The sequence below is a fragment of the Teleopsis dalmanni genome, chromosome 1 (genome assembly GCF_002237135.1).
Source record: "Teleopsis dalmanni isolate 2A chromosome 1, ASM223713v2, whole genome shotgun sequence".
NCBI lineage: Eukaryota > Metazoa > Arthropoda > Insecta > Diptera > Diopsidae > Teleopsis > Teleopsis dalmanni.
In genome coordinates this window covers 186498164-186512928 of record NC_051846.1, presented here as the reverse complement: position 1 = coordinate 186512928, position 14765 = coordinate 186498164, and the positions used below count along the sequence as shown (strand labels likewise).

At 33.0% G+C, this 14765-nt stretch overlaps 1 protein-coding gene across 1 annotated transcript in view; it reads left to right on the top strand.

Moving 5' to 3' along the window:
* LOC119666897 (cytosolic purine 5'-nucleotidase-like) overlaps positions 1-14547 on the top strand; it is a 25705-nt gene extending 11158 nt beyond the window's left edge. The window contains exons 2-6 of the mRNA XM_038076175.1: positions 66-212; positions 12947-13067; positions 13134-13445; positions 13506-13747; positions 13821-14547. Of these exons, the coding sequence (XP_037932103.1) occupies positions 66-212; positions 12947-13067; positions 13134-13445; positions 13506-13747; positions 13821-14394 (1396 nt within the window). The 3' untranslated portion in view covers positions 14395-14547. The remainder of the gene's footprint in view (positions 1-65; positions 213-12946; positions 13068-13133; positions 13446-13505; positions 13748-13820) is intronic.
* The last annotated feature ends 218 nt before the right edge of the window (positions 14548-14765 follow it).

Sequence of the window (14765 nt, the reverse complement as noted above, 5' to 3'; positions counted from 1 at the left end):
TAAGTATGGATAAATTTGTCGCTTTTCTATGAATTTCATTAATACACTTTTACGTTTTCTTACAGCCACCAGGTTTATGAATTGTATCCAAATAAATTCTTGAAATTGGATGAATCACGCGTTTATGTATTGAATACACTATTCAATTTGCCGGAGACTTATTTATTAGCTTGCCTAGTAGACTTCTTTACAAATAGTTCAGTTTATGAGAGGTAAGTAATAAATATATATATATATATATATATATAAATCATTGTATAATTTAAGTAACTTCAAAGGAATTTCGTTGATATCGTAAAGAATAATTTTATTTCATTTTTCATAATGGATTGTAATCATCCTTTGTACTCGTATACCTTCTTCGTATCCGTAGTAAAGAATATACAATTTTCCACTTCGTTTGTGCACTAATGTAAGCTTGATTAAAAGGACACTCAGTGTTTTTCTTAATATCCAATTCAATTACATTTAATTGTGTTGCACTTAATGCTCTATTAACTCTTCATTTCTTCATTAAATTTTAAGTTAATTGATTTCTTCTTATTAAAATAGTGCAACAGTGCGTACAAGCAGCATTCAGTTAATTGAATTATTTGTATTGGGCTTCATTAATTAATTATTTTGTTGAAAGTATTATTATTGGAACACAGACTGTTAATATTAAATAATAAAAATAAATTAAATTTGCGTAATTAGTTTGGAAATAAATAGTTATTCTTTCAATTTTGTTTCGATAAAGTATTATTGCTGAACAAGTTAACACACAATCGGTTTGGCTAAAACAATGTATCTGATCAGATACGTTTATACAGATATACAGATATCTTTACAACAGCAGAATTTTCATAGTTTATGTGACATATTTGACTGTATGCCCAGTGTCTTCTCAAATTATTCTGCTTCGTACAATCAATAGAAGAATTTGTTGGCATTTCTTCCCAGCAACACATTTAACGAGGTCGCAAATAGTACCTAGAATAAAAATAAAGAAAACCTGCAAGACAAAGCAACAGAACATCCCAATATAGTGTATGCTGCTCCAGTATAAACGATAGAAACCCTGCTAGACAATGCAATAGAACATCCCAATATAGTTTATGCTACTCCATAACGCAAAGGTAAAGACCTTTGAGAGGCATAGAGTAAGAGACTAACAAATTTCACTCTTAACAAAATTTAGTACTGCATACTACTGATCCCGTTTGCTATTGTTTATTACGTGTGACCATCTACATACGGAATTTAACATGCCTCTAGTAAAAAAGCTAGCTACTGTTGAAATAATATATTTCTCGTGCCACATAGATGGACATCCAAATGGCATCAACGAGAAGAGATATGGTAGCTGTACTATCTCATGTTTTTCATTTTTTAGATATCGTACGTTAAATCAATTTCTTTTCCTGAAACTTAAGTATTATTATCCAGAAGTGAACAAAATAAATGGGAATTTATACAAACCTCGAATGCTTCTATTGGTACTCTGATGGTACAGAACTTGAAGGCTGTCTTACTAGTGTCACTCTTTTGTTATTTTTACTTTTATTTATTGCTTTATTGTTACTTCTATTATCATTGCTCTTATGCATCTTTTCATGCTCTCATGAGTGTTGCTCTCGGAGTGCATTAATATAAGAAATATAATAAAGAAATGAAAGTCAGTTTTGACGAGACACTCTTAATCAAACGGACGTGTTTTATTTAAACTCGGTGTCTGACAAATTCAGAAGTGGGATTTAAAATAAAGAGTGCAAATAATAATTTATTGGTAATAAGTGTAAACAGTTATTAATAAAAATAATGGATTCGAACACAATGGGAAATGCAATTGACTTGGATGATTTTCCTTCGGTAAAGGAAAGTAATGTGAAAACGCAATTGCATGAATATAATGATCAGGAGAAACAAAGTGTCGCCGATGTTAATACGGCAAACGAAAACACCACCGTTTTGGAATTGAAAGCCGAAGTATTGCGTCTCCAGCGGACATTGGAGTCATTAATACAGCCTATCAATGCGGTGGCGACGTCGATGCCGGAATTAAATGCGAATAAGTATTTTGTGCCGAATACTAATCTACATGCAACAAGTCAAACTACAACTACAACAAATACAGTGAGTGTTTCTTTGCCTTCGATGACTGTACCGAACCAATACATGAACAAATATTCGTGTGCATCAACAAGTACAGTGTGGCCTCTGCCAGCGTCACATGTAATGAATATGCCTTATGCGTCTACGTTGGCGCCAGTAATCTTTTCAACCCCTGAGTGTGTGCAAAAGTCGCCGTTGATCGCGCCGAACATAGCTGTAGCTGCTACGTCAGCAGAATACGCACCGTACATGCAGAACAGACAAGATCAAACCAATGTGCGTATGCAGTATGAAACAAATATGAATACGAATGTTGCTATGGCAATGCAGAGTGCGAGTAACTACTGTAATATAAGAGATATTATAGATGCTTTGCCGTCATTCGACAACAACAGTGATGACGTCACATCAGTGCAGTTTGTTCAAAGTGTTGAGCAATTAAAGAATGCATACCAGTGGAATGACCATATTGTTCTATTTGCTATAAGAAGTAAATTGAGAGGTGCCGCAAAATTGTGGATTGATTCGCAACCAGTATTTCGTAGCTGGGGTGAATTTGTGATCGCATTCTTAAATGATTTTCCGTGTGTTTTGAATGCTGCTGATATTCATATGCAGTTAATGAGCAATCAGCAGAGAAAAAATGAAAGCGTTGTTGAGTACTATTATCGAATGTTAGCTATTGGACGCCGTGGACAACTCGAAGACCAAGTGGTCATAAGATATGTAACCATCGGGCTGTATGACGACGGGTTGCGGAAGACATTATCTGCTATGCAATTTAAAAATTGCTCAGATTTTGTGCGGTCGTTACAGAACAGTAATGTAAGCGTACGAAGACCAGTAGTACGTTACAATGATAATCAATATATGCCGAATAAAAATAACAGTGACTCCAGTGTAACTCGTGTGGTAAAAACGGGACCGGTTTGTTATAATTGTCGGGAGTATGGGCACATTTCGAAAAATTGTCCAAAACCGCAACGAAAGCCGCGTTGTTCAATGTGTTCAGGAAACCATGACACAAAAACGTGTAATAAACGAAATCCAGTAAATGCGATTGAAAAACCTGGTGTTATAATTAAACAAATATGTATAAACAATATCTTATGTAACGCTTTGATCGATTCAGGCAGTGGTGTGTCAATAATTAAGCGTAATATAGCCATTATATTGAAATGTAAACTAATAAAATGTGTGAAAACTTTGAACGGTTTTGCAGGCGGTGAATATGTGTGTTCCGAAAAGACAGATAAGTTGTCAATAACTATTGATGAACAAAAGTACAAGTGCGAAATGCTAGTGGTCGAAGATGATACCATGGCATATGACGTTATTATCGGTATTGACTTATTGTCCAAATGTCGCGTTGTGATTGAAAATGGAAACTGTCAAGTGTTTGCGATAACACCCGAAAATTTTAAGTGCAACGAGAATTTATCGGTAAACGAACAAAATGAGTTGCGTAATTTGTTAAATAATTATAATGATTGTTTTGGCGAAAATCTAAATGAACTTGGTAAGGCGAAAACAACGAAAATGGAGATTGCGGTTACATCTCCAACGCCGATAACAAAAAAACCTTACAGCATACCAATTCCTAAACAACGTGTTGTGGAACGAATTGTTGACGAATTATTAGAGTTAAATATTATTCGAACATCAACTTCAGAATACTCGTCTCCTATTGTTCTTGTACCGAAATCGAATGGTGAAGATCGTTTATGCATCGACTACAGGGCATTAAATGCTGTAACGGAAAAACAGCCATGGTCAATGCCTACAGTAGATGGTGTTCTATCAACTCTTGCGGGAAAAAGATTTTTCACAACTTTAGATATGATGTCAGGCTATTATCAGATTGAAATTGCTAAATCATCGAGAAAGCTGACAGCGTTCGTCACTCATAATGGTCACTATGAGTTTAATCGAATGCCATTTGGCCTCAAAAATGCTCCGTGCGTATTTCAAAAGATGATGATGAAACTTATGGAACCGCTGAGAGGTAAGGTGGTTAGTTATGTTGATGAAGTCATTGTGGCATCTGAAACAGCACAAGAAGGGCTTGAGAATTTAGAAGAATTTTTGAAAATTATTCGTAATGAAGGATTGACCTTACGCCTATCGAAATGTTATTTTATGAAAGGCAGTGTATGGTTTTTAGGTCATGAAGTCGACGAGAATGGTATAAAACCTGGTATAACTAAAACCATTGCGATAAAACAATTTCCTATACCAACAAATGTAACAGAAGTCAGACGTTTCTTGGGACTTACAGGTTACTTCAGGAAATTTGTTCAGAATTATGCACAAATTGCTCATCCGTTAACACAGTTAACGAGAAAGAATATTGCTTTTAAATGGTCATTGGAATGTGAAAATGCTTTCCTCAAACTAATTGAATTGTTAGCTAATGAGCCGCTTTTGGGAATATATGACATTAATAAAGAACAAGAAATTTATACTGACGCAAGCAGTATTGGACTTGCAGCGATATTAATGCAACGTGAAGATAACGGAATATCAAAGCCCATAGCATATTTCAGTCGATTATGTACAGAAGTTGAAAGTAAATATCATGGATATGAATTAGAAGTTTTAGCGGTAGTTGAAGCATGTCAACGTTTTCGAATGTATCTTTTGGGCAAACATTTTAAAATCTTTACGGATTGTTCAGCTATTTCCAGTATTAAAACAGTAACACCAATGATTCCACGAGTCGCAAGATGGCTGTTAAAATTGCTCGAATATGATTATACGTCAAGTCATCGCCCAGGTAATTTAATGGCTCACGTTGACGCAATGAGTCGAGCTCCTGTTGAACCGCCATGCGAAGTTGATGATGTATCTGCAAATTTAATGATGATTGACATTTCGAATGAGGATTGGATTTTGACAATGCAACAGCAAGATGCAAATTTACAACAGATCATTGATATTTTAAAAGGTCGTGTCGATTCAACACAGCGAGAGCAGCATGAGAAGGAATTCATTTTAAAGGGAAATCGGCTCTATAGAAGACATCATGATGGGAAAGAGTTACTGGTCATACCAAAAGGAATACGATGGAGAATTGTGAAACTTTGTCATGATGATGCTGGTCATCCAGGTGTGGATGGCACAATAAAACGTATTAAACAACATTTTTGGTTTCCTCGATGTCGAAATTTTGTTAAGGGGTACATCAAATCATGCATTGAATGTTGTTATAATCGAAGTACAGCAAAGAAAGAATGTCAACTATATGGTATGGAGATACCGAGGGTGCCGTTCGAGGTAATACATATGGACCATCTAGGACCTTTTATTAGAAGCTGCAGTGGTAATGAATATATCATAGTGATCGTGGATGCACTAACTAGATATGTTGTGACTGTCGCTGTTAAATCAACGAAAACCAAACCTGTACTAGAAACACTTAATCAACTAACATTGTATTTTGGTCTTCCCAGTAAAATCGTTACTGATAGAGGTACAGCTTTTACATCCTCAGCGTTCGAAGCTTATTGTAATAGTAACAATATTCAGCATATTAAAGTTGCCGTACGCACACCACGAGCTAATGGTATTGCTGAACGTGTGAATCAATCTATTCTCTCTTATTTAAAGACGTCATCAGATACAAAAGATTGGGACACAAAACTTCGTTGCTTACAATGGAAGATAAATACAACAATAAATTCAACAACAAAATATTCACCCATTGAACTAATTTACGATTTTCCGTTAAAAGACATCAGTGGAAATAAACTGTTGGCTGCTGTAACAGAAGAAAATATCAATATCGATAGTCACGAATTAAGCGCACGTCGTGAGGATGCTAAAAAGAACATTAAGGCTGCACGTGAGGTTTGGAAAGCTAGATTCGATGCTAAATATAAAACTCCACAACCGTATAAAGAAGGTGATCTTGTGCTTATTGAAGCAACGCTTCCAAGCACAGGCGAATCAAGAAAACTTGGCATTAAATATCGCGGGCCATATGAAGTGAAGAAAATTCTGCGATTTGACAGGTATGTTATTGGAGACATGGTGGGTGAACAAAGAAACAACGCCGGTATAGCACAGTCGTTAGCAGTGACAAACTGAAACCATGGTGTTCATTATTTCCTACAGTCGACGATGACTACGATGAAGATAACGATATTAACATAACTTGAAACTCGAGGACGAGTTAATGTCAGGATGGTCGAACTGTCACTCTTTTGTTATTTTTACTTTTATTTATTGCTTTATTGTTACTTCTATTATCATTGCTCTTATGCATCTTTTCATGCTCTCATGAGTGTTGCTCTCGGAGTGCATTAATATAAGAAATATAATAAAGAAATGAAAGTCAGTTTTGACGAGACACTCTTAATCAAACGGACGTGTTTTATTTAAACTCGGTGTCTGACACTAGAAAAGGTGTTGTGACCCATGTATGTGAAGACTACATTGTGATACTGTTGGAGAATTTACCTTGCTGTTTCAAGATTCTCGAGTAAGCCGTCTAGTTTCTGTGGTTTCAAGATTCTCGAGTGAGCCGTCTAGTTTCTAACAAGATTGCAGTTCGACTGCGGACAGACCTACCAATTTCTCTAAGTAGTAATTTGCTAAGGATTGATCTCTGTCTAGTAAGAACCGAATAGTAACATATAAAGTGACCAATTTTTTTTAAACATATCCTCATCCTGACAGCTTCAAAAGAAGTCTTTACTGGAGACTCGTTACTTAGTCGTATTTTTACTATCAAATTATAGCATACAAAGGTGGACTTGCTCATATTGCCACTGCTCCTTGTTAAACTTAGCAGAGTATCCATTCTTATTTAGTTTAATTTTCCTAATTTTCCAAGAAAAATAAATTTAGTTCTATTCTATGACTTATGGATGAGCAATGATATTTTCTGAAATAATAACTGCATTATGTAGAGCAGTTTTCATCGGTCAATTAGAATGACAATGAAAATGGTGTTATTTGTTGTCTTAGGGTCATTTTTTTTCTGTTTTAATCATATTGGGAACCATTTGACAAATAGCAGTTTGACAATAGAAGAATTAATTTTAAAGCATCTGCTGTTTTCATAGTAAGCGTTCGAACCCACAAACTTAATGGAAAATATCCAGAATTTAAATTATGAATTCTTGCAATTCTTGATTCCCAATTAAAACAATAACAATTTTAATTGCTTCATCGTGTGTAAAAGTTTTGTTTTTGCATATTTTAATTTCAAATTAAATTTGTTATGGCATTTTCATCTGAATCCAACCAACATGGTTGGAAATTAAATTTCTGAACACACTAAATGTGGTGCAATTTAATTAAAACTTTTCATTTACGCTTGTAATGAAAGGATGTCATATTTAAGACTTTTATATCAGCAAAATGCTTGGTGAATTTATCAAAAATAATTTTATGTTTAAAGAACTTTTTTTTATTAAAATATGTGTAAAACTTAAAAAATTATGATAAGATCACCCCATTCATATAAAGTAACCAATACTTTTTTACAGTTCAATTTTGAGATTTCGTGGTCATATATATAATAAATAAATATATGTTTGATTTGAGTTGGTATCAAGCAGAACATTAAGTCATTATTATCTTTATCATTTCTTTTAACTGCTTTAAGGCGCATATGGTCTCTGCAAAAAAGCTAAATCATATAATGTGTTATGCTGCTCGCTACGTCCCGTTCCAAATGCATCCTTATTCGTTACATTACCTATTCTTTCTCTTCAGTTGCCCTGTGGATTGTAGTCAAGAGCACGTCAACAAATTTCATCAGGTAGTTTTTTTGAATTATGTTCTCGATCCATTCCTATTTGTTCATATTCGTTTCAATACTGAAAAAGTTCAAAATTACAGCTTGTGTTTGGCTATCAAATTTTAAGGACACGTTAAAAACATATGCCAACAAATGCTCTAGGTTTTCGAAGAATTAAATCAGTGTTTAACTAGCTTACCTAGCTTTTAAACATCTTAAATCATTAGATTAAAATATCAGAATTTTCATTGTCGTCAATGGAAACTAAGAGTACCAAATGGCTAATGTGACTTGACTTGACTTTATAGGTACAACATTGCAGAGATAAAGCAAGAAGTCTGCCACTTCAATAGGCTAATTTCTTGAGTATGGGTAGATATAATAGTTAGGTCAGTATTACAACAAAATTTTTAAATCTACCTTTATAGTGCCTTTTATAAATCTACCTTTATATACCTTTATAGTGAAAACCCGCAGAAGAAAGAAACAATAATACATTTTCTCTGTGAATGCCCGGTTTTAGCGTCCAGAAGATATAGGTTCTTAGGAAAATACTTCTTTGATAGTCTATCAGACTGCTCAGTGGTGAAGATGAAAGATTAAATTACTTAAATTCGGCGGGATGGATTTAGTCTCTACTCTTATACACTAGGGTTCTTGCAAGGAATGTGGTAGCAAAACGGCGAAAAATCGCTAATTGAGGTACATGGAAGTTATCTAATGGCCTGCCACTGCAACGAATCAACCAACCACCTTAATAGTGCACACTTTATTGCCGATTAAAGTCAAATTGACATGAGTTTTGTGTGATACCATAGTATTAAAATTCAAACCCTTAAGTTTTACTTAGCTTAAGTGTAAATTGTATAACAGGACTTTAGTATGGTTTCATGAAGATATGCATACATTATTTTTCTATTATAGTGTTATTGTACATCTTGAGCCTTGTACTTTATTGTTCAACTATCTTCATCTCTTTTATATGTTTTATAAAACGGTGTCAAACGGCTATATAATAGATATGGCATATGTTATTCTAGGTGTTACATGCTTAGTGTGATGTTACTAATCTATTACTACTTACTACTTCTATCAGATGTTTAGTATTTTATATTTCGATCTATTATTATACAGTTCTTAACTATCAGTTATACTTCCATATTAAGACCTAAATAAATTATTTTGATTTTCTATTGGCGTGATTACCTCTACTAATTATCTCTACTGCAGTAATTCTTTCGAACTTCAGATTTACGTCAATCGACGTAAGTAAAATTTGACAGATCGAGATTAAACCTAAATTGAATCTTGATTTAGCAATCGAAAATGCCTTATATATGTACTATATATTCTAATTATTGTAACGAGCAGTTTCGCCTTTGTTGAGATAACGTAAGTGATTTGCTTTTCTTTTGAACTTTGGACCTGTAATGGACGTGATAAGCATTACATGTCTCTCGAAGACGAGTGAGCTTATGATATAGAGTCGCTGATTCGCTTCCTTCTGGAATTTTCTACTCTATTTTAATGTCTACAGTTCTACATATATACTACTACTCTTTTATATAAATCTCTACGGGCTTGAACATTAGTTACCTTTAACACTGTCTCCATTGTTAGACTATTGTATCTTCATATACAAATCGTTCTTTTTATTCTACAATATTAACGTTTATCTCCATATAACCTCCAGTACTATTTGGAATCCCATTCTATTCATAGCTATATAACAAGAAATTATTACTCTGAGAGTTTAAAGTCTGTTCGGGCGTTGTATAAACTTGGCATTTGTTTTGTTTTGGTAAATACATTAGCGTAAAATATATATTAGCGTTAGCTTTAGTATTTTTTGAATTCGAGTTCTACTTATAATTCTTTTCTATATGAAAACTTCTAAAATTTTAAAATTTGTTACTTCATTTTTATCTTCGACATAACCTTAAATGCAGAAATGCAAATTAGAATGTCTACTAAATCAAAACAGTTTCGCTTATTTTCCTTTTTGTGTTATATGAATTTTAAATTATTTCTAAACTTTAAAATCTACCACTTTATTAAGTTCTCTTTGACAAATCTTTATCTGTCCCATATTTTTGCTGAAAATTCAAAATATGCTGCATTATATTCCTCCCAATAAATATTTGGCATAAGAACTCTCTGTCTACTCTGTCTGTCTGAAAGTGCACAATAAGCTATTCTGTTCATTACTAAAAAATAAAATTCTTGCAATTTTTTTAAATTCCTTTGATTCCTTTGACTTTTTTAATTCAATTTCAACATTTGAAAGGTAACACTTGTAACTTGTAACTCCCTACACCAGATAATCCCTTTCAGCAATTCCACTCTGGCGCAAGGTGTCAACTGCTTTTATCATCGTCGTTATCATCTAAAAGGAAGGAGCAGCAAAATGGGCAAATTGCCATCGGCAGCTTGAAAACACTTCACTTCACTCACTAAAAGTGCTGATTAAAAACAGTGATTTTGGTCTAAGAACAATGAACTGCTTTCGAGCACTTCAAAGTGTTTTCATTTCTAAAATTGCCTCTCTTTCCTTCCGAAGCCAAAGTTTCTAGTTTCACTGTGAAGCCCATTAATTTTTGTGCAAAACTCTTGAAGCTAAAATTTAATTTAATTTATACGAGTAACATACGAAATATACATACATACATGTTAGGATATAATTATGTACTTACATGCACATAACATTTAATAAAAATTTATCAAAGATGCTCATATGAAGTTTATGTCATTCACATAAGGACACAAAAATAAATGTCCTTAAGTTATTGATGCGAAAAAAATGACGATTTAATTAACTTTGTAATGAATTTCAAAATTTTATTCCAAATTCATTTCTCTGCTATGAAGGGTTTACACTTCATTAATATTAAGCTTTTAATACATTTTTAATTATAAAAAACTTAATTAACTAAAATATTTTTTGGGGGGCTTCTACATGCTCATCTATACAGTATTTAGAATATATATATGGATACTGTATAGTATCAACACTGTATCAATTAACACAACTATGTATATTCATATACTTTAAATTATATGTGATTGGTCTCAAAAGACATTACTTTAATTATAGTTATTTACACATGCTATAAAAATGTACTATTCAGTAATTAGTAATTAAAATATGTGTGAAATTTAAAAACTCATGATAAGATTATCACCATTCCTATAAAACTCCCAAATCTACTTTTACAGTTCAATTTTGAGATTTGGTAGACATATATAATATATCAATATATGTTCATTCATTGATTTGACTTTGTATCAATCTTTATCATTTCCTTTAAGTTCTTAAAGGCGTATATGGTCTCTGCAAAACATCTAAATCATATAATGTGTTATGTTGCCCGCTTCGTCCCGTTCCAAGAGCATCCTTATTCGTTATTTTACATATTCCTCTTTTTCGGTTGCCCTGTAGATAGTAGTCCAGAACACGCCAACAAATTTCATCGGGTGACTTAGTTGGAGTATGTTCGATCCTTTCCTATTTGGTGCAAGTAATTGATTTGATTCTTTCTATCTTCATCATCCAATACAGTACAATAATAATATAAAATATGTATCTCGACGCCTTTCTGACAACTGTGTGTCATTATCCTCTTTTAGAGTTGTACAGCGTCCGTTTACTACAAAATGATTATGTTAGATTTAAATGTCTGAATCTTCCTCGTTAATAGAAACTAAAAGTACCAAATGGCTAATGTGACTTGACTTTATAGCTATAACATTGCAGTGATAAAGCAAATGTAAGACATTACTTAAATTGTAGTTATTTACATATTCTATAAAAATGTACTATTCAGTAATCAGCTGACAATGATTAATTATATGCAATATATAGTACTTGAATATCGTCTCTTTGTTTTTCGAATATATTTCTTCTAACAATATTTTTTCAAGATTTGTCTATTTATTTTTTTTTTTTTTCTAACCATACTTTTTTAAAGTAACAATTTATTGAGCTTATCATATTAAATATCGGCTGTTATCTAACCTTCTTAAACCAATAATATAAAATATTACGATTAGTCTATGATGAGGATGCGTGAAGAATATTTTCGAACTGTATTTTATTAATTTTTGTTGGTTTTATAACAGACAATTGTCTATAATAACATAATAGACTATGAGAGTTACCGAGATTTGGAGAGAACCAAATGGGTGAAAGGTCATATTGCAATTGCAAAATTTTACTCAGGTCTATAATAATAGACTATGAGAATTACCGAAATTTGGACAGACCCAAATGGGTGAAATGTCATATTGCAATTGCAAAATTGTATTCAGATGTAACTGCAAACTAGTATTAGTTTGTATTATTATTTTACAATGATAAAATTTTGTATGTTTACTCCCTCAGTAGATTAAAGTCAGCCATCGATCCGTCGATTCTTCATATCATAGATATATCAACACCTTTTATAAATAAAGCTAACATCAGTAAGGTTGAATATCAACGTGGGCTTATAGCCCTCCACACGGATGCAGTGTCCTCTTCGAGACAAAGTTTGTTCTGCAACAAGGTTCTCAACAAGTCCCTGTTTAATATTTCTCAGGCAGAACGCCGATTCTCCCGTGCAGCAAGAATTGTTGTAGCTTAACAGTTACTTGTCACGCATAAACACGCATATTCCTAATGTCTGTTCTACCCCATATGACATCGCTCATCTGTTCTCTTGTCCCACTGCACAATTGAAGTAGTAAGGTTACTCCGGTTTAGCCAGGTTTCACTTTAATTCTTACCTATCCCCAATCCACCCCGCTCTTTAATATCCACCAACCTCATGCAGCCATTACACGTCCACATACTAATCCATCTCTTCGTCATATTATTTCTTTCATGTTATCTGGTTTCTTGATTCCTGCAAGCTACTATAGCAATAATAGTTGTTATATCTGGCATAATATCTAAAATTTAAAAAACACACTGTATACCTTGATAACATCACCCCTAGAACTATTTATTACGATTGCAATACAAAAGCAATAGTATGTGCTATCTTTCAAAAATTTTTAACATATCCTCAATTTTATTTAATTCACAGTTTGATTACTAATAATAATATATACACATATTTTCAGAGAGAAAACTGGTGTTAATGCTGGAGAACTTTTCATGTCTTTTAAGTCAATTTTCCAAGATGTTCGTCGTGCTGTAGACTGGGTGCATTTACAAGGAGATTTAAAAAAGAAAACTACCGAAGTACTACCAAATATATTATATATTTTTAAATCTATATATAATTAAACTATTTACTTAATTTTACAGAATTTGGATTACTATGTCAAAAAAGATGTACGCTTACCCATGGTACTTTCGCGTATACGTGAATCAGGCGCCAAAGTATTTTTACTCACCAACAGCGACTATAATTTTACTGATAAAATAATGACATATTTATTTGATTTTCCACACGGCGCAAAATCCGAAGAACCTCATCGGAACTGGAAGACATATTTCGATGTAATTGTTGTAGATGCACGTAAACCACTATTCTTCGGAGAAGGCACCATATTACGACAGGTCGATACTACCACAGGTGCATTAAAAATTGGTACACACATTGGTCCATTACAACAGGTCTGCAAAAAAATATTGTAATTATTGAAAGAGTGTAATAAATTCTACTTTTTATGTTAGGGTGAGGTCTATTCAGGTGGATCGTGTGAAGTATTTACATCGTTCATAAATGCCAAAGGCAAAGATGTACTCTATATTGGTGATCATATATTTGGTGATATATTAAAATCGAAAAAGATACGTGGTTGGCGTACATTTTTAATTGTACCAGAATTAGTACAGGAATTACACGTTTGGACAGACAAATGTCAATTCTTCGCAGAGCTACAACAGTTAGACGTTATGTTAGGTGATATGTACAAGTAAGTTATTATTTTTTTTTATGTTAAAAGTAAATATACTTTTATTTATTGCGTTTTTATAAATATTTTTTAGAAATCTTGATTCAAGCACCAAAGAAAAACCAGATATTTCCAAATTACGTACTTCCATACGTGATGTGACACATAAAATGGACTTGGCTTATGGTATGATGGGTTCATTATTCCGTTCTGGTTCACGTCAGACATTCTTCTCCAGCCAAGTAGTCAGATATGCAGATTTATATGCAGCTACTTTTCTCAATCTGATCTATTATCCATTTTCCTATATGTTCCGCGCACCAGCAATGCTTTTACCACATGAATCCACAGTGGCACACGAACAACGTTTCCAAATGGAAGCACCAATGATACAAAGGTCACGTTCAAAAATTGAAAACACAAACAGCATACAAAATACGAGCGCTATTGATGCAGAACTGGCTAGTGCTAGTGCTAGGGCAGTTGGTGCTTTTACGCCAGTAACAAGTGATGTAGCACTTGCTGAATCAGAAACAACAGTGCCGCATACGCGTCCATCAACACCACGCACAGTAACACATACACATGATGAGGACTATTCAGAGGAGGAATCTGATCCAAATAACAAAACTGAAGATCAGCGTGATCGTGACACTGATGACAGTTAAACGGTTTAAATGGATTCAGTAATTGACCGAATCGCTTTTGTTGAGCCTTTGTTGAAGAATCTTTGAGAGATTCCATTGTTGAAGTTTGCATGTCAGCTGAGCAATACGCAAACTAATTAAATTTTCAAGAGATTCAAATTTTGTAATTGAAAAGATTTTATTAATGAATTTATATAAATATTCTTTTATTTTAAATTTTAATTTTTTATAATTTGTTTAATTTTTGTTATTAATCAATAAAATAATCTATTAAAACAACGAAAAAATTAAAATTGTTATAATTTAGAATTTTTTTTATTCGTTCAGAAATGCTTATATAAAGTTAGAGAAAATTGAACTTTAATTAAAAGAATTTATATTTTTAATTAATT